The sequence below is a fragment of the Anser cygnoides genome, chromosome 2 (assembly GCF_040182565.1).
Source record: "Anser cygnoides isolate HZ-2024a breed goose chromosome 2, Taihu_goose_T2T_genome, whole genome shotgun sequence".
NCBI classification, from domain to species: Eukaryota; Metazoa; Chordata; class Aves; order Anseriformes; family Anatidae; genus Anser; species Anser cygnoides.
Window position 1 is genome coordinate 68,700,208 of NC_089874.1, and position 19,488 is coordinate 68,719,695.

General features: G+C 47.3%; 2 protein-coding genes across 4 annotated transcripts; one reads left to right on the forward strand and one right to left on the reverse strand.

The window, feature by feature from the left end:
* The first annotated feature begins 4,538 nt into the window (after positions 1 to 4,538).
* LOC106029696 (C-C chemokine receptor type 4-like) lies at positions 4,539 to 8,113 on the forward strand. The gene is made up of 2 exons (XM_066992328.1): positions 4,539 to 4,740; positions 5,512 to 8,113. Exons 1-2 carry the CDS (start codon positions 4,609 to 4,611, stop codon positions 6,586 to 6,588), a joined length of 1,209 nt encoding a protein of 402 aa, XP_066848429.1. The 5' UTR covers positions 4,539 to 4,608; the 3' UTR covers positions 6,589 to 8,113.
* A 140-nt stretch (positions 8,114 to 8,253) lies between these two features.
* LOC125181299 (C-C chemokine receptor type 8-like) lies at positions 8,254 to 19,462 on the reverse strand. Of its 3 annotated transcripts, none has more exons than XM_066992330.1 (3): positions 19,394 to 19,462; positions 15,912 to 15,970; positions 8,254 to 14,691 (listed from the first exon to the last, which is right to left on the reverse strand). In XM_066992330.1, exon 3 carries the CDS (start codon positions 14,676 to 14,678, stop codon positions 13,608 to 13,610), a length of 1,071 nt encoding a protein of 356 aa, XP_066848431.1. In that variant the 5' UTR covers positions 14,679 to 14,691; positions 15,912 to 15,970; positions 19,394 to 19,462; the 3' UTR covers positions 8,254 to 13,607. The 3 variants fall into 3 exon arrangements, with proteins under 3 accessions (XP_066848431.1, XP_066848432.1, XP_047911691.2); XM_066992331.1 differs by lacking the exon at positions 19,394 to 19,462 and adding an exon at positions 16,352 to 16,643; XM_048055734.2 differs by lacking the exon at positions 19,394 to 19,462 and adding an exon at positions 16,129 to 16,643.
* Positions 19,463 to 19,488: the final 26 nt, after the last annotated feature.

Here is a 19,488-nt window from a genome sequence, read left to right on the forward strand (position 1 = left end):
ACTTCTCCAATCCTATGAATTCCTGGCTTCCTCTTGACGCACCCTGGCTCCTTTTCTCCCCTGCATGCCACTGCAAAAGGCCTGGCGACAAGGTGCAGCCCTTCCTGCTGCACTAGAGCGTTGATGGGTGGGTGGCCTGGGGAAAAGAAGCAGAAAAGCAATGGAGGTGTTGAACGGATGAGAAATGTTTCTTTATCATGGGGTTGTAAGTGATATGGTGCAAAGTTTCAGGCTGGAAATGTGGTCGTGGCAGGAAGACTAGTGCTGGACAAAATTTACATAGTAAAGAAATTCAGAGAGAACCTCTTCTCCACATTGCCCTATTGTGGTCTTTTTGGGGGAGTACCAGACTGGAGTGAAAGAAAGCTATATTCAGCTACTAACCTATGGCATCCTGAATTTGTTATGGGATCACACGTATCATGCATAATTAATCAACAGATATATAAGAAGGATGGCTTGGAGATATGCATTGTTTTGAAAAGATCCTTTGGGTGATTTCCTTTGGTGTCTTTCTGTTGTGCTGAGCTTGTATCATCAGGGCACTTACAGGAATGTCTTGTTCTTATGAATTAGTTCATACTTTCACCACAGTAGTTTGCACCTGGCTTGGCTTTTGCTTTGAAGACACAATAAATATGCAATACATAACAATACAACAACAACAATACAACACAGTGCAATACAACAACAATATAAACAATATGTTTAACTGATCGCTTAGAGCTTAACAACTCTGATAAGGCTGACAAACCCAAATGATGTATTTGAAATGTTTTTGTGTGGAGCTGAGGGTGGTGTGTCTGGCTTCTCTTCCTCCCTGTCCATGGATGTAGCCACAAAGGACATCTGTGTTGCTTCCTGACGCAAACCAGAGACTGCAGTTGTAGTGGCCAAATGGGTCACATCCCAAGAAAGAGCTTTTCCAGACTGAATCCCTGGCAGTAACCACAGTCTCCCAGTCCCTGGCTTGCTGTGGAGCTGGAAGAGTTTTGCTCCCTTAAATAAGCTTCATGATGAACAAGGAGGTGAACCAGCACCACTGGTCACACACATCTCTGCAGTGATGATTTCTGTGCCTTGCCTGTGAAGAAAAACCCAGCAGAGGGAGCCTTGTTCCTTCCTGTCACTTCCCTGCAGAGATGCAAGACCACTCTGCCTGGTGGCTTTCCAGCCACTGGTGGGAGACATTTATCCTTCCTCATTACAAAGGTCAGAAGCAGAAGTTACCTGCATTGTCTAGGTCTGGACTGGTCCCTGCTCAGGAGTGTCTGCAGCTGGGGGTACCCGGGCCCCGCTGGTTTAAGCTACAGGATGGCTCTGCCAGCACCCATGGGCCTTCCTGCCCCAGGGCCTTGCACCACAGTGCTATCATGGCCCCAGATTTCCCCGGTTTCAGAATTTCCAGTGTTAGACAGGAACTGGAAGGTGAAGCTGCTGATCCTGCTGCAGGATGGGAGTGTCCCTGCAGAGCTAGGTACTGCTTTGAGGCAAGTGGGAGAGGAGACCCCCCACCAAGATCATCTCCAGTGCCAGCATGCCTGCAAAACCACCTCCTGCCACAGCCCTCGGGTCTGGGACTGAGGAGTCAACATCTCTCCTCTGTGGTGGGTCTGTGTGGCTTTTTGATGAGCGTCACCCTGGGGTGACACAGATGCAGTTGGTCTGGCCATGGCCAGGGAGATGGACCATGACGTGTTTGGATCCCTGTGCATGCCATGCCATGAGGGCTGCAGTGCTGCTGACCAGGAGACCACTCCACACCAAGGAGCCAGTGACCCCTACAGCAGTGGCCCTTTGTGGGCTCAGGCTTGACCAGTGTGGCCCCAGCTCATAGTAACAGAGGAGCCTGTGGGCAGCTCCCACTTGGTACCAGTGATTACACCAACTATGTGGCATTGCCTTTGTCAAAAAGTGCAGCAAGAAGTTTCTATGAGAAAATCCTTTCTGTTTGCTGGTAGAAATGATGAATAGAGGTGTTTTCTTGCAAGCAAGTCACGTAAAGCTTGAATGATGACAGATGGGATCTGTGCAGTGTGTTGTGGAAAAATCCATCTAGTGTCCATCTAATGCTGAGCACATGCAGGGTTCCCAAAACTGAAAGGGAAGTAAGATTTATTCGCTACCTATATTCTTCTTTTTATTCTGCCTTATTAAAACAGTTCCTTTATTAAGCCATTTGTTGTCTGACCTTTCTTACTGAGATCCAGAAAGAGCCCTGCCCCATCTCTCTTGCCCCTGTCACCCTAATGCTAAATATTTGGTATTATGGACAGGATTTGGAGAAGAATACCATTATAGAAGAGGGCTAGTGAATAACTGAGCACTGGCACAGGCTGCTGAGAGAGGGTATGGAGTCTCCTCCTTGGGGATCTTCAAAAGCCTCCTCAATGTGGTCCTTGGCAACCCACATGAGGTGTCCTTGCTTGAGCAGTGGGGTTGTACCAGGTGACTTCCGGAGGACCCTTCCAAACTCAAAAATCCTGATTCTGGGATTCCTTGAAAGTAGAGAGGAGGAAAATCTCAAATGGGTGCTGCACACAGGCATGGGGGCTGGTTACTCAGGTGACCCCACAGTGAGCAGGGAAGCTGAGAAGGATATACCCCAGTGCCCACATCTGAGGATGTTAAATGTTCAGAGAAGCACAGCACTGATGTGGAAGTAGATGCTGTGAGGAAGGGAAGAATAAATGTGGCTGCCTTACAGTGAGCATGGACAGAGACTCGAGGAGGCCACACAGGCTGATGCTGAACAAACCACAGCCCCTACAGATTCCTGTTGGTAGATGCTCAGCCATGGCCGTGTCCTTTCCCTCTACCTGTCCCTGTGCTCACCAGCACATGCTGCTGGTGATCAAGCACCTGGAGATCAAGATTTCTGCTGCAGCTCTTTTCCGAGCCAAGCACTGATTTCCATTGCCCCCTTGCTCCCCTTCGTTCCCCGCTGCCTCACTCCACCTGTGCACCAGAGAGCAGGCATGAGTGGCAACATTTCAGCAGCTCTACTCCAAAAGATTTGGGAAACTCTGCCCACAAGCCCCAAGCAGGGGGTTATGTACAGACATTTTTGCTGATGCTGCCAAAGTTGTGGTTACAAGTTAAGAAAGCCTTTTCAGGCGCTTGAGGCAGGAAATGAGAACTCACAGTCAAAGGCCCCCTGTCTGCATGACCTGGGGTCTTTGAGCAGCTTGTTTTCCACACTGGGACAGGTTCCTGCAGGACAGCCAGCACCTGCCTCAGTGTAAACACCACAGAAAACCTGCTCCTGTGTTGCCCAGACTCAATGAGATGCATCCCCTGAGCAAGACATATAGTGTGAGTACCTGAGGTGTCACCTTTACTCCCAGCTCCTGCCTGTGAACTTCTCTTTTCTTCTGCATTGGGAGACACCTGTGCACTTCACAGTTCCACTGAAGTCTCAGTTCTTCTGGGAGCTGCTTATTTCTTGTGGTTGGGCAGCCTGCCATCTGCATTTAGGAGGTGAGATGTACAGAGCTGACTGGGCAGCCAAATTCATGTAGTTGGTTGTCACCTCTTTTTATACATTGCATGATTCTTGGGTACCTTCTGTGCCACCAGCACTGATGGATGTGTTAAACCTGAAAATGAGTAATGGAGATAACACTTCAACACGAGTCACTGCTATGAGAAATGTTCTGTCTTCAGCTATTACAAGAGTAATAATACTCAGGAGGCCTTGGCTGTCAGGCAGACTGTCATATACCTACAGCTTGGCTCACAAACAATACTTTCATCTAATGTGACATTGTCCCCCCTCGCTAACAAAAGGCAGCTGTGAAATATTTGCAGATTTTCTAGGTGCTTGTGCTCAGAGATTTATCACTTTTGTTTCTTGTGGGTGAGACAATTGTTCACACCAACATTACACTGACAACCATGATCTGAACAATTAGATTAGCTGCAAAGCACATCAGACTTCCATGGCACATCCCAACAAGCCGTGTTGGGTCAGGATGGGTCCCCAGCAGATATCTTGCAGAGTTGGTGGAAATCCAGTCTTGTTCAGGGCTTTACTGAATTGCTGGTCTCTGAGAGCATCCTGCAGAATGCATGTTTTGAGAAGGAACTGTGAGATGATCTCAACTTGACTATTTCTGTGGTGGGTGCAGGGTGGACAGAGGGCCCTTCCAAGGAAAACCATCCAGGCAAACATGGTGTCCTTCACCGTCATTGGCTATCAGCCATGTTGGGCCATCTCCAATATACATCTTCACCAAAAGTTCTTGGTGTGCAGGAGCAGCAGTGCTGCTTCTCCTCTCCTCTCATGATGATGTGGGGCTGTGGCACAGGAGCTGCTGGTGAGATGGGGCACCTCACATATGCGTGGAACAAATTGCAGATCTCTTACATTGACGTTCCTATTCCTGTGAAATGACAGAATGATCATCCAGAAGATAAGTTAAACATTTCCGTTTCTGTATGTGTGAACTAAAGACATTGAACTCATTGGCTTGTGGTTTTACACACCTTTAATGTAACATCTGTCACACAGAGGAAGAAGCAGTTTGAGACTGCTGGCTGTTAGGGTGTAGACTTTGCCAGTGGCTTGGCATTGAAACATAAGCAAAGTACTGCCACTATATATGTATGAAGATATATTCACCTCTCAGATTTATTTTAAATATAAAGAAATTTTCCTGGTATTCTTTCACGCAGTGTTGGATTATGAACAACAGCCTGGGAAGTCTGCTGTCCGGAGGAGACCTGGAGGACTCGCTGGTGAGTTGCTCACTGGCTGCCGCCCTGTGAGCTGAGCCCAGGGGCATGCCTCAGGGGCCCAGGTTTGTGCCTGGGATGTGTGGGGCTTTGCTACTGGGAGAGGCCATGCTGGTGGGGACAGTGAGGGTGTGATCACAGTTCCCTGAAAGCAGCATGTGTGAAAGCATCTCCCACTGAGCAGGCTGCATGTGTCAGGGCTGACTGTCCCCTGGGGCAGGGCTGGCCCTAGGAGTGTCCAGGGGGGTCCCTGTGCTGGGGATGTGCCCTCACCGCTCTTGCTGCACTGGGCTGGCCATGGCAGTTGTGGCTGTGGGGGCTTTGAAGCCATCGGCACCCAGCCATCCCCATTAACCATGCAAAGGCCTTAACAATATACAGAATTGAGCCCCAAAACCTCTACTGGGGGCTCTCAGCACCCTGGCCATGCCCATTTGGTTGCTGGCTTGGTGATACTCCCTGGGTCTCTCACCTCACCTGCTCAGTGGCATGGGGTGGGCACAGGGCTGGGCATCCCCAAGGAGCTGTGGGGGGATGCTGGTACCCCCCCTGGTTTACTGCAGTGTTTCTGCCCTTGTCCCTCTGGTGCAAGAGCCTCATCCCTGCAGGGCAGGACTGGTCACATATGTTCCTTCCTCATTTGTATCCTCTGACCTGGCCAAGGCACACCTGATTTTTCCTTGTGGGTTTGGTGTGAGATGAACTCTGCCAAGTATATTTACTATGAGTATAATTTGGGACTAGGGCCTCATGAGCTTCAATGTCCTTGAACAGGTGGATTATCAATCAAGAGTTAACTCCTCTGCATCCTATGATGACGTCTTCCTCTACTCTGAACTGGACATTGACTGTGAACTTGAAACTATTCCAGCATTTGCACTGATTTTTTTTCCAGTGCTGTACACTGTGTTGTTTGTGACCGGCCTTGTGGGAAATGCTTTGGTCGTTTGGGTCCTAATGGCCTTCAAAAAAGTCAGGGCCATGACTGATGTCTATCTGCTGAACCTTGCCATCTCTGATCTCCTCTTTGTCTTCTCCCTCCCCTTCTTGGTTCAGTACTCCCTGGCGAGCCAGTGGTCTTTTGGCAATGTCATGTGTAAAATTGTCAGCTCAGCTTACTTCATTGGTTTCTACAGCAGCTCCTTCTTCATAACTATCATGAGCATCGACAGGTACTTGGCCATTGTGCGGTCTGTGTATGCTCTGCGGGTGCGCACGTCCGCCCACGGGGTCATTGCAAGCCTGGCCCTTTGGGCAGTCGCCATTTTAGCATCAGCGCCAGACCTCATTTTCTTCCGGGAAATGGAAGACAGCAACAGGACCGTGTGCCTGCCTCGCTATCCTGGTAGCAGCAACGGCTGGAAGATTTTCAGTAATTTTGAAGTCAATGTCCTGGGGTGGCTGATCCCGGTGGGCATCCTCATTTTCTGCTACCACAACATCTTGAAAAACCTGCAGCGGTGTCACACTCGCAACAAGTACAAAGCAATGAAGCTGGTTTTCGTTGTTGTCATTGTGTTCTTCCTTTTCTGGACCCCTATCAATGTCGTGCTCTTCCTGGACTCCATGAGGAACATGCACATCATCGATGACTGCCAGGCAAGCCAAAGGCTCGACCTAGCCCTGGAGCTGGCTGAGGCGCTCTCCTTCGTCCACTGCTGCCTCAACCCCATCATCTACGCCTTCGTGGGTGAGAAGTTCAAGAAGTATCTCTGCGAGGCTTTTGGCAAATATGCACGTTTTCTCTTGATCTGCAACGACTACAGTGTGTTCCACAGGCACAAACTGGACAGGCACTCCTCTGTGCACATGGCGTCCTCGCAGTCATCTTTTGTTGGTAGTGTCTTGTAGAGCTGCAAGCCAAAAGCTCCCATACTTCATGCATGACCTGAAGTTGAGAAGTCCTCCCAGTGATTCAGTTAATAAGTCTTCTTGTTGCCTTAGTGTAGGAGGTTAAGGTGCAGTGGCCCATTACCAAAGTGTGACTAGGAAATCATGCAATCCTAGAGCAAGCTGCAGTGCACCTTGCTCCATGATATGCTGTAATACCATTCTGAGCAGGTATCTTCATGGATGCAGTTCTTCTGAAATACTTCTCTGTTGTTAGCAAATGTGAATGAGAACTTCAAACACTGAAATTAACATTGGGAAATTTATCAGCCACTCCTCTGCCCACCAGCACATGGCGTCCTCGCAGTCATCTTTTGTTGGTAGTGTCTTGTAGAGCTGCAAGCCAAAAGCTCTCTTACTTCATGCCCTGACTGCATGCCATGGCCTGAAGGGGTGGCTTGAAAGCAAGAGATTCTGAGAGTGGTGTAGTTTTTGTGATTTTCATGTTGCTTTGGGAAGTGGGTTTCAGCATAATGCTAGAAAAAGCCAGATATGGACTGTTTTCATGCTCTGTGATGCCATTTTACGTCTTACTGGATGGCAGATCATCCTTCTCTGTGAGATGTCTACCCATCCTTATCTGTGAGATGTCTACCCACAGCAAGGGGGTTGGAACTCTGTGTTCTTTAAGGTTCCTTTCAACCCCAAATATTCTGTGGTCTTCCCAGTGCTAAACAGGCAGTCTTACAGCTCAAAGTTGAAATATATGGAGTAATCTGCCATTTCCCTCTTGAAAAAGTTTCCTAGATCTAGCAGCAATGTCCTCATCTATTCAGATTTTTGCTGTGCAGAGCATAGGTGGAGGCATTAGACAAAGACTCTGCCTTTCTGACAAAGACCATTAACCTGTAAGAGGCTGGATGCTGATAAGGCAACACATGCATGCAGCTATATATATATGTATATATATATATATTTGTACTTCTGAGAGTCTGTCCCTGAAATGCAGAGAGACATAATGGATGGAAAGACAGTTGCGCCATGCACATGCGAGTAATGTATAATTTTCCCTGCCATTTTCCCTGTTTATGAACAGAATGTAATACTCCTTTTCAAGAAAATCTTTCTACCGCTTGGCTGCCTCTTTCTAGGAAGAAAGTATCTCCAGGAGTGAGGGTGACATGGCTGGAGGTGAAGTGGGCGCAGAGCACACACCCAAACTCACAGCCACCTTCTAGATGAGAGGTAATTTGGTTAGCATACTCTCACCATGTTTATCGCCATGTGCCTTCCCTGCCACTCCTCTAAGAGAGAGGTTGAGTTCCTCTAATTTGGAAAACACTACAGACATACCATGAATATACAGGAAGGCACAGTGGGTGGTTAAGATCAGCCTCTTGCACAGAAGCCTGTAAAGCGAGTAACATTGTGCATATGCACATTTCCGCCAGGAACAGAGCTTTTATCCACTTCACTCCTTTGTACTCTGCATTTTACAAACACCACCAGTGAATCAAAAGAAAATATATATATATTTTAGGTTTAAGTCTGAACATGAGGAACTATTACTTTTGTGTCTGTTTTGAGATTACACACTGAAGCCAGAACGGGAGAACACCTGACTATTTAATGTGCTACCGTCATCGTGACTTCCCTTTAACCTGTGTCATCTCAGCAAAAAGAAAGGTCATGATCGGGATGCAAAGCTAAGCATCAGACGTGAGTGGGACCAATATTAAAACTATGGTGGGCACCTTTTAAGCGAATGTGTGACCATACATAAAGTCTGTGGAGAATGGCCCAGCCCCTGGCAGTTGAATGCTTTTCTTGGGACAAGCAGCTGCTGGGACAACCCTACAATTTGGCATCACCCTCAAGCTGCCTGGACTTAGGGCTCCAACCTGAGCAGATGCAGGTAGATGCTTCCTGCTCTCCTGTGCTCCCAGTGCCCCACAAACAACAGCAGGGCAGAAGACTCTCCACGGCTTGTCCCATCAGAAAAAAAGAGGAGCTCTGAGACCTGTAGGTGACATGGGGCAGGTCCTGCTGCCTGCACAGCCTCCGGATGTGGGTCTCACCTCCTCCCCCTTCTCAGCAAGGCAGCAGCAACAGCTTGAAGCAGCTGGGCTGCAAGAGGTGCTGAGGTTGGTCCAGCTTGGGCTCCTGATGCTGCTGCTGCAGAGGAGGAAGGCAGCAGCCCCAGGCAGGAAATCCTTCATGCTGCAGAAAGCACCTCCTGCCTCCTCAGGAGAAGGCTTTGAAAATAGGGCTGAGACAGCAGCAAAGGGAAGATGCCCTTTAAATGCTACTGAGAACTAGAGAAGTGAAAGGCTTTGAAAAGAAGTCCCTTTTCTCATGTTCAACTTTATTTCTAAATGCGTAAAATACGAAAATATGCACTTGGACTTTTCTGTTGTAAGACTGTGCTGAAGAACATGTCTATTAAAACAGCAGAACAGTGAAAACAGCTGGAAAAATTGTCATGTCTTGGGTATAACAAACTGAGGAGACCTGGCCATGGTGGGGGGGGGGTGTGGAGCGGGGGGAGGGGAGCAGAGGAGCAGAAAGACCATTGCATCCCCAGAGGTTTCCTCACAGCAAGCATCCTTCCAGGGCTGAGGATAAGGAGCTGTATGCATGCAATGAGACACTGAGCCAGCGAAGCATTCCCTTTTCAAAACACCAGCTCTCTGGTGAGAGCTGATCCTATAATACTTGTCATCAGCCAGCTCCCCCGCACAGCGTAACATCTTCCCAACTCAGTTGCTGGTGTCCTGGAGCATTACACCTCAACTGGCATCAGAAATTAAAATTTTAAATGCAGCAAAATGAGCCCACTTATGCTAGACCATGACACACACAGCTAGGGAGGATGCTTTCCAAGAGGAGCAAAGTGAACCAGCTTACCCAACCAGATGAGGACAGGTTGTAGGAGGACCACAAAGGTATTTTGGATGCTTGAGTGCTTTCAGCGCTCATGTGTCTCACTTGAGATTACTCTTAACACCCTTTACCATTAGTGCACTAACAGGAACTAGAGATTTCTTGAGTCCCTGTGGTACGTTTTTGTCACAGGATGACACAAATGACTGACAGTAATCCAAATGAATACTGCACAGATCAAAAAGTTCACTGTCACCTCAGAGTATAACCCACAATTACAGCACATCCCAGAACCAAGAAAATCTGAACACCGCCCCCACACACACACCCCTGACCCTGTTGTCCTCTCCTGATGTGATCCTGTTCTGCAGCAGAGCCTCACTGTAGGCCGTGCACATCTTATTTTGGTGACCTTGCCTAACCTACACCTTCACGCACCCTTTTCAGGACTGTGTGGAGTAACACAACTCCTCAGTCAGATTTTTGACTATTACTGGAAAATGCTCTCTGGGAGTACAGCCTAAGTACTGATCACAAATATTGCTGAGCTTCAGAAGAGAAGTCTTCAGCTGCCTGATGTGGTCCAGGAGAGGTAGGGATGATTTTCTGTAAAGCTTAGAGACACATTCTTCAGAAAAAAAAAAAAAATGTATATATATGTGTGTGTGTGTGTGTGTGTGTTGCTCTTCATCTAAATGTCTTGGATCCCCCTTAGGCCACAGGTTAACTTGCCAATCTTGAAAAGGCTTCTTCTAAAAGGAAATTCTCCATCCTGCATTTGCATGAGTAAGGGGTTGCTCCATGCTATCAAATTTGCTGGCCATTTCAGTCTGACTGCAAAACTTGAAATGCCAGTGCGAAGAAGGTGCATTGACCAAATTTTGCAGAAAAATGGAAAAACGCAAAAAATGTTATTCTTAGATCACTTTTGCATTTACTTTGTGTCAGTGTGCAAAAGGGGAAGGGAAAAAGTAGAAATGGAGGGCACGCATTCAACAAGCCAGGAAGCTCCCCTGTGACTGCAGGGATGTTTTTTTCCAATCCATGCTGCAGTCCCTGCAGATGCCCATTCCCTGACCTCACTCTTCTCTGGGTATCACAGAGGTGATGCTGGGGAGCAGCTCTGGAGGGTTGGCAGGGTGGGAGCATAAGCAGTGAGAAGGGATGAAATAATTTTGCATTTCCTGTTATTCTGCAGTCTTGAGGGTACTCCTATTTTCCTGCAGTGAACTGGTGATGGAAATTAAATGACTGCCAGCTACTCGGGGAAGAGCTGTGGGGGTAACCACTGCAGTGCAAAGAAGATTTTTGCCTGCATGTCAGTGGTGCAGAATCCTCTGTTGCGTCACTTCTGGAGGAACCAAGCCATGAAATCCTACAGTATTGTACAGACACCAACATGTACGCCACTGTGGGGATGCAGAACTTGTTTCCATCTCCTGTGCTTCCAGCAAGGTGCAATCTAGGGGGCTCATGCTGCAAAGTTTCAGGGGAGAGAGAGAGTTGATGCTGTCCTTCTGCCCACCACCCTTTGTCTTTAACCATAATGTGTGTGAATCCTGTTCTTGGACATCTAAGTGTTTGCACGTACAAAGAAAAAAGCCTGGTTGACCATGGGTGCTGAGGCACCTGAATGGCAGGAGCAGCATTGCAGGACTGGCATCAAGGAATCAGTTAAACATTTTCCTTTATTCACAGTCTTTGCTTTATAATTTGTGGAATGTGTCATGGCCCACATGAAAGAACATCTGTTTCTTGCACACGCAGTGTTACCAGACTGTTCTTGCAAAAAAAAAATGTATCTTGCAGATTGCAAATATTAACACATATTAAAATAGTAAACCCTACCTGAAAAAGATCAGTGGCTAAACAGAATTGTCTTTTGTGTTTTGTTGGTTCTTCTCTAGGAATTAACCCCAGTATGTGTGGGGATACTGCAAGGGTAGACTCTTACAGTGAATTAAATTGCTAGAATAAAAGATAATAAGATAATCTGCTCTCAGCCTCTTTTTCCCAGGGAGAGGGGGAAGAGGGAGAGAGAGAGAGAGGAGGTAGAGAAGAGGCAGCTGGAGGGATGATCAGTTGTGTAAAACTGCCTGGGACAGAAGAAAAAAGCATAGGCTGAAAGAATCAATGACAGGACAAGGAAGTTCCTCAGGTTCTGGGATTGTGCAATTACACTGCATACAGTATCTTTATTATAAAACTTCAAATAGGGTCATATCTTGTAGGGAGAAATAGACCAGAGCCAAAAACTTCAGAACATCATTGCATTTATCTATCAATATTTGTGTGTGTGTGTGTGTATATATATATATATGTATACACATATATATTCACACACACATTTAATATATATACATACATATATATGATTATATTTTATATGTACACATATATTATATATATGTATATGCATGGTTAACCATTCACATATATATCATCTATGTTACCAAGCTCGAACAGCAGTAAGGAATGTCTCAAGAAGCTCATACTAGTGCATCACTTGTTTAAAGTGTTCAGAAAGTCTGTCTGGGTTTTAGGCAACTCTGAAGTCTCTGGCCACTCACACCAGTCTGTGCCATCTGCTTTAGATACCACCTGAGTTACAGGCTCTTGGTGTATTTCCCCGTTTGTCTTCTCTCCATCCTGTTGCAGGCTTTCAGCAGAACAACCACCCCTCAGCTCATGGGTCAGGGCTCTGCTGAGAGCAACCACCTCCTTGGCCACCTCCAGCAGATCTCCAGGAAGTTTTTACGTATGACCCTTACCACTCCCTCAGCTTACATTCGGTGTTTTCCACTCTTCAGTCTCTTTTTCCTGGTAACTATTTCTCACTCATACCCAGAGCACTCATTCATTGCCATCATTTTTTTTTTTCTTAAGAATCCCACAGTGTCATTTCTCAGCTGTGACTTTTAAACCCTTCCAGCCCAGTAGCTGCAGGTCCTGGTAGCAAAGAACTTAGGCAGATAGGGAGGCAGGGTCATACCTAGATATTCTTCCATCTTCATGTTAACAAAACCCAGGCATAAAGTTAATTTCTTTGTTGCTTGACTAACTGATCGTTTACTAAGCTCTTTCTGGGCTGGGAACGTTGTTTAGATATCAGGTAGAAGCCAGACCCTGGAGTGATTCTTTAAATGTGGGGACCGTTTCCCTCCCAAAAGTGTGTTCCCCCTCCTGTGTTGAGCCCAGTCCCTACCTACAGAGCAAATCCACTCTGCTTTAATTCCCTGTGCTGTTACCTTTGTCTATTCACATTATTAGCATGCAAACCACTTTCCTTGGAGGGGAGTTAGTTGTTTTAATGGACACATCTGGCATCTTCCCTACACACAAATGATGCAGCCAACTCTGAGAGCAGTCCAGGACTAACTGCCTCGCCCAGGGGGGCAGCTCACTGAGGAGGCATGAAGAATTAAATAAGCAATCCAGAAATAAGTATTATGCCTTTGTTTTATAAACATCAGGAGTATTTAGGTGTGACCTTGACTCCCTGTCTGCAAAGACAGACTGCCTCCTCCTTGTACTTCGATGCACAATTTCATGATTTCATTAGAGATATTTGAGGACCATGTGTCCTGTACTGGAGGTGCTGGGTGCACCTTTCTGTACTGCTAGGGCAGTGCAGAGTCTGATGGTAATTTTGGCCTCCTTTTCACAAAGAAGGTAGAGTAGGAAGTGAACTCCAAAGGGAACCATGGTACAAGTAAGCTTAAACAGATGCTTCCACTTTTCTGGTACATCCTGTCCTAAAAGGTTCCCTGAACAGTGCGTCTCCATGCTACTCTGAGAAGGAGGCATGAATCTATGTTAAAGGATTCAGCTGGTGGGCAGAGGAGTGGCTGATAAATTTCCCAATGTTAATTTCAGTGTTTGAAGTTCTCATTCACATTTGCTAACAACAGAGAAGTATTTCAGAAGAACTGCATCCATGAAGATACCTGCTCAGAATGGTATTACAGCATATCATGGAGCAAGGTGCACTGCAGCTTGCTCTAGGATTGCATGATTTCCTAGTCACACTTTGGTAATGGGCCACTGCACCTTAACCTCCTACACTAAGGCAACAAGAAGACTTATTAACTGAATCACTGGGAGGACTTCTCAACTTCAGGTCATGCATGAAGTATGGGAGCTTTTGGCTTGCAGCTCTACAAGACACTACCAACAAAAGATGACTGCGAGGACGCCATGTGCACAGAGGAGTGCCTGTCCAGTTTGTGCCTGTGGAACACACTGTAGTCGTTGCAGATCAAGAGAAAACGTGCATATTTGCCAAAAGCCTCGCAGAGATACTTCTTGAACTTCTCACCCACGAAGGCGTAGATGATGGGGTTGAGGCAGCAGTGGACGAAGGAGAGCGCCTCAGCCAGCTCCAGGGCTAGGTCGAGCCTTTGGCTTGCCTGGCAGTCATCGATGATGTGCATGTTCCTCATGGAGTCCAGGAAGAGCACGACATTGATAGGGGTCCAGAAAAGGAAGAACACAATGACAACAACGAAAACCAGCTTCATTGCTTTGTACTTGTTGCGAGTGTGACACCGCTGCAGGTTTTTCAAGATGTTGTGGTAGCAGAAAATGAGGATGCCCACCGGGATCAGCCACCCCAGGACATTGACTTCAAAATTACTGAAAATCTTCCAGCCGTTGCTGCTACCAGGATAGCGAGGCAGGCACACGGTCCTGTTGCTGTCTTCCATTTCCCGGAAGAAAATGAGGTCTGGCGCTGATGCTAAAATGGCGACTGCCCAAAGGGCCAGGCTTGCAATGACCCCGTGGGCGGACGTGCGCACCCGCAGAGCATACACAGACCGCACAATGGCCAAGTACCTGTCGATGCTCATGATAGTTATGAAGAAGGAGCTGCTGTAGAAACCAATGAAGTAAGCTGAGCTGACAATTTTACACATGACATTGCCAAAAGACCACTGGCTCGCCAGGGAGTACTGAACCAAGAAGGGGAGGGAGAAGACAAAGAGGAGATCAGAGATGGCAAGGTTCAGCAGATAGACATCAGTCATGGCCCTGACTTTTTTGAAGGCCATTAGGACCCAAACGACCAAAGCATTTCCCACAAGGCCGGTCACAAACAACACAGTGTACAGCACTGGAAAAGCCATAGATGTAAAGGATTTACTATGTTCTGTGGTGCAAGTGGAAGCCATTTCAGGATAGTAATGGTCCTCATAATAAGTTGAAGAGGAATTAGGTGCTGGTGACATGGTATCTGTTGTCCTGTGAAATGAGTTGTAGATATTATACAATGGAGAGGAGTTGAGTTGTTGACAGGTAATCCATAGTGAGAGGAACCTCTTCAGAATAAATAACCTAATCAGTAAATAAGCCTAAAAACTGTCTAATGAGGATATAATTTAGATACACAGAGGTCAGGCCAGGCAAAAAAAGTATAACAATAGCAGCAAGAAAAAGCAGCTCACGGCTGCTTTCAGTGCAATACTGTCAGCCCATACAGGGGACTACATCATGAGCTGCATGTACTGAAGGAAACCAACCAAACTTTCTGACAGCTGACAGTCTCAGGATATTTCTTTTCTGTGCATTCTTTCACGTTCACATGAACTTCCTATTCTGAAAATCATAGCATTGCTTTTCCTGTTTCCATGAAAGCAGGAATGCGGAAATCTCTGGAAATGAAGTTCCTCTCTCCTGCACATGCTTTGCAGCTGCAGGAAGCTAGGGCTGTATGCTTGCCCTGACTGAAAGCCCATGTGGAGCTAGTGCACATCCACAGCCCGCAGCTAGGACAAACCACTCCATACTGTGTCCAGGTCAGAGGATGCAAATGAGGAAGGAACATATGTGACCAGTCCTGCCCTGCAGGGATGAGGCTCTTGCACCAGAGGGACAAGGGCAGAAATACTGCAGTAAACCAGGGGGGGTACCAGCATCCCCCCACAGCTCCTTGGGGATGCCCAGCCCTGTGCCCACCCCATGCCACTGAGCAGGTGAGGTGAGAGACCCAGGGAGTATCACCAAGCCAGCAACCAAATGGGCATGGCCAGGGTGCTGAGAGCCCCCAGTAGAGGTTTTGGGGCTCAATTCTGTATATTGTTAAGGCCTTTGCATGGCTAATGGGGATGGCTGGGTGCCGATGGCTTCAAAGCCCCCACAGCCACAACTGCCATGGCCAGCCCAGTGCAGCAAGAGTGGTGAGGGCACATCCCCAGCACAGGGACCCCCCTGGACACTCCTAGGGCCAGTCCTGCCCCAGGGGACAGTCAGCCCTGACACATGCAGCCTTCTCAGTGGGAGATGCTTTCACACACGCTTCTTTAAGGGAACTGTGACCACAGTGATTCCTTCCACACCCTCACTGTTCCCACCAGCATGGCCTCACCCAGTAGCAAAGCCCCATACATCCCAGGCACAAACCTGGGCCCCTCAGGTGTGCCCCTGGGCTCAGCTCGCAGGGCGGCAGCCAGGGAGCAACTCACCAGCGAGTCCTCCAGATCTCCTCCGGACATCAGGCTCCCCAGGCTGTCATCCACAGTCTCTGTGTAGGAAGAAATACCAAAATCAATGCCTCTGTAGGTTATAGACACCTGAGACTTGAGTATACCTTCACACACTTATGTTTCAATGCCAAGTCACTGACAAGGTCTTCAGTCTAACAGCAGACAGTCAAAAATTGCCTCTTCCTTTATTCTTTACCTGTGTATTGCAGTGAAGACCCATGCTGACCACAAGGCAGTGAGGTTGGTTTCTTTAGCTGATTCTCATACAAAACCAGCAACCTCAGCTTCAGCTTGAAACAGTGCTTTAGTCAGCAGAGGTAGGAACGTCATTGGAAGAGATCTGCAATTTTCCCCACACGTCTGCAAGGTGCCCGTGTCTCTCAGCAGGTGCCCCTTTCTCAGTGGTAGCTCCAACTCACCAGGAAAGAGGAAGACATGCTGCTGCTCCTGGATTTGTGGAGGAGGTGTACAGCCCTGTGTTTTGCAATTATTATTGCAAATGGTTTCAATTTTCTTAGGAGGTATCAACCCCAAAGGAAAGTTCAGTCTGAGGGGTCACATCATCTCCCCTTGAGACACGTATCTTGTGGAATAGCTCCCAGACAGTATGGGAAAGTCTCAGAAACACCCCTTTCTGGACACATTCTCCCAGCCAGAAGTGCTGCCTTGCCTCCTTTCTGCTGTGATAACATCCACATATGCCCAGAGATCAGAACTGGTAAAAACATGAGAAAAATAAAAGAAATTTTAGTGAGAGGCATTTATTTGTGTCACACACCTCTCTTGGCTGAAAGATGCTCCTGCACAGGGATGTATCTTCATGAGCATGCAGAAAACTCAGAATCCCCCAGTAACTGGGTCTTGTCCAGGATAATCCTGTGTTATTTTCATCCTCTTGAAAGTGCTGCTTTAGTCTATCAGTAGTGAAACACCATGAAATTACTAACTATTCTGGGATGGTCACCTTCCAAACAAGGACATAGCCAAAGCAGAGACATTTAATGCCTTCTTTGCCTCTGTCTTCAACACTGCTGATGGGCTTCAGGACCCCGAGCTCCATGAGCTGGAGTACTGTGACGGTGGGAATGATAAACTCCCAACCGACCCTGAACGTGTGTGGTATTTGCTGCTGCACCTGGATCCATACAAGTCCATGGGTCCAGACGGGATTCTTCCCAGGGTGCTCAGAGAGCTGGCTAAAGTCATCATGGGACCTCTCAATTATTTTTCAACAGTCTTGGGAATCTGGAGAGGTCCCAGTTGACTGGAAGCTGGCAAATGTTGTACCAATTTTCAAGAAGGGCAAGAAAGAAGACCCTGGCAACTACAGGTCTGTCAGTCTCACATCAGTGCCTGGTAAAATTATGGAGAAGATTATCCTTGAAGTTATTGAAGCACACCTGGGGGACAATGCAGTCATTGGTCCCAGCCAACATGGGTTCACAAGGGGTAGGTCCTGTTTAACAAATTTGATTTCCTTTTGTGATAAGATCACCCATATAGTTGATCAGGGGAAACCAGCTGATATGATCTTTTTGGATTTCAGCAAAGCTTTTGCCATAGTTTCCCATGGGATCCTACTGGACAAAATGTCCAGCATACAGCTAGACAAAAACATCATGCGATGGGTAAGCAATTGGCTGACGGGCAGGGCTCAAAGGCTTGTGGTAAATGGGGCCACATCAGGCTGGCGGCTGGTCACCATTGGGGTCCCCCAAGGCTCCATTTTAGGGCCAGTTCTCTTCAGTGTTTTTATAAACGATTTGGATGTAGGAGTAGAAGATGTTTTGAGCAAATTTTCTGATGACACCAAACTTGGAGGAGTTGTTGACTCAGATGAGGATGGAAAGGCCTTGCAGAGAGATCTGGACAGATTGGAGAGCTGGGCGATCACCAACCACATGAAGTTTAACAAGAGCAAGTGCCGGGTCCTGCACCTGAGACGGGGACAACCCTGGCTATACGTACAGGCTGGGTGATGAGATGCTGAAGAGCAGCCCCACAGAGAGGGATCTGGGGGTTTTGGTTGATAGCAAGCTGAATGTGAGCCAGCAGTGTGCCCTGGCAGCCAGGAGGGCCAACTGCATCCTGGGGTGCATCAAGCACGGCACTGCTAGTCAGTCGAGGGAAGAGATTGTCCCGCTCTGCTCTGGTGCAGCCTCACCTCAAGTACTGTGTGCAGTTCTGGGCACCACAGTACAAAAAGGATGTAAAACTGTTGGAGAGTGTCCAGAGAAGTGCTATGACGATGGTGAAGGGACTAGAGGGGAAGACGTATGAGGAGCAGCTGAGGTCACTGGGCCTGTTTCAGCCTGGAAAAGAGGAGGCTGAGGTGAGACCTCATTGCAGTCTACAGCTTCCTCGTGAGGGGGAGTGGAGGGGCAGGCACTGATTTATTCTCTTTAGTAACCAGTGATAAGACCCGCGGGAATGGTGTCAAGCTGAGGCAGGGGAGGTTCAGGCTGGATATCAGAAAGAGGTTCTTCACCGAAAGGGTTGTCACACACTGGAACTACTTCCCCAGGGAAGCAGTCACTGCCACTGCACTATGCCTGTCAGTGTTTAAGAAGTGTTTGGACTGTGCACTTAGTCACATGGTCTGAATTTTTGGGTAGACCTGTGCGGTGCCAGGAGTTGGACTAGATAATCCTTATGGGTCCCTTCCAACTCGGGATATTCTATGATTCTGTGATTCTGTGAGATCCAGAACAGATCACAACAGAAAAATTAATAAATAAATAAAAAGGAAAAAAAGTGACTTGAGGTATTCTGTCCAAATGTAAAAAAAGTTTGGGAAATAGAAGGTGAATTATATCCTTGGTCTGAAGATGTCCATTGTAACTCTCTGAAATGCAGACTGGCGCACATTTTTTTGTTAACATTCATATCAGAGCTATTCCTCCACATATGCTTTGCAGTTTGGCCAAAAAATGCTGGCCACAGCAAAGTTGTGATGAACCATGCCAGTTTTGATGCATGACTTTTGCATGACTCACTTCTTCAGGGATGCGTATTTTTGCATAAATCTATGTTTCTGTTCACTCAGCTAAAATGCCAAAATGTACAGAGCTGCATCATAGAAATCCCCACTCAGAGTAGTGGTGGTGTATTTTGGGTTTCAACAGACTCTGCTGACTCATGCATCTGCTGGGGTGTCGTCTCTAGCCAACACCACTCTCATCTCAGAGCTGGCAGGACTTGCTGCCTCGGTACAACATACTTTTTGGTGCAGTCAGAGAGTGCTACTGTAACTCTGGCATGAACAGATGCATCAGACCCCATGTAGGACAAGAGATGTGCAAAAGAAGAGTGATACCAAGCCAACAGCAAGGCCTGCTGAGCTACCTCATTAAATGCTATTTTTCCTCACCATGCCCTGATATCCAGGCACACTTCCCACTGACATTAATATATGTGCAATATCATGCACACGGGCATCACAAAGACATTTATTCACACACCTTTTCTTCAGCTGGCACTCTCCAAGGATGCTCAGTGTCTCTGTAATCCTCCATATGCTTCGGTTTGCAGAAGGTAAAACATGAGTTTTGAAAGA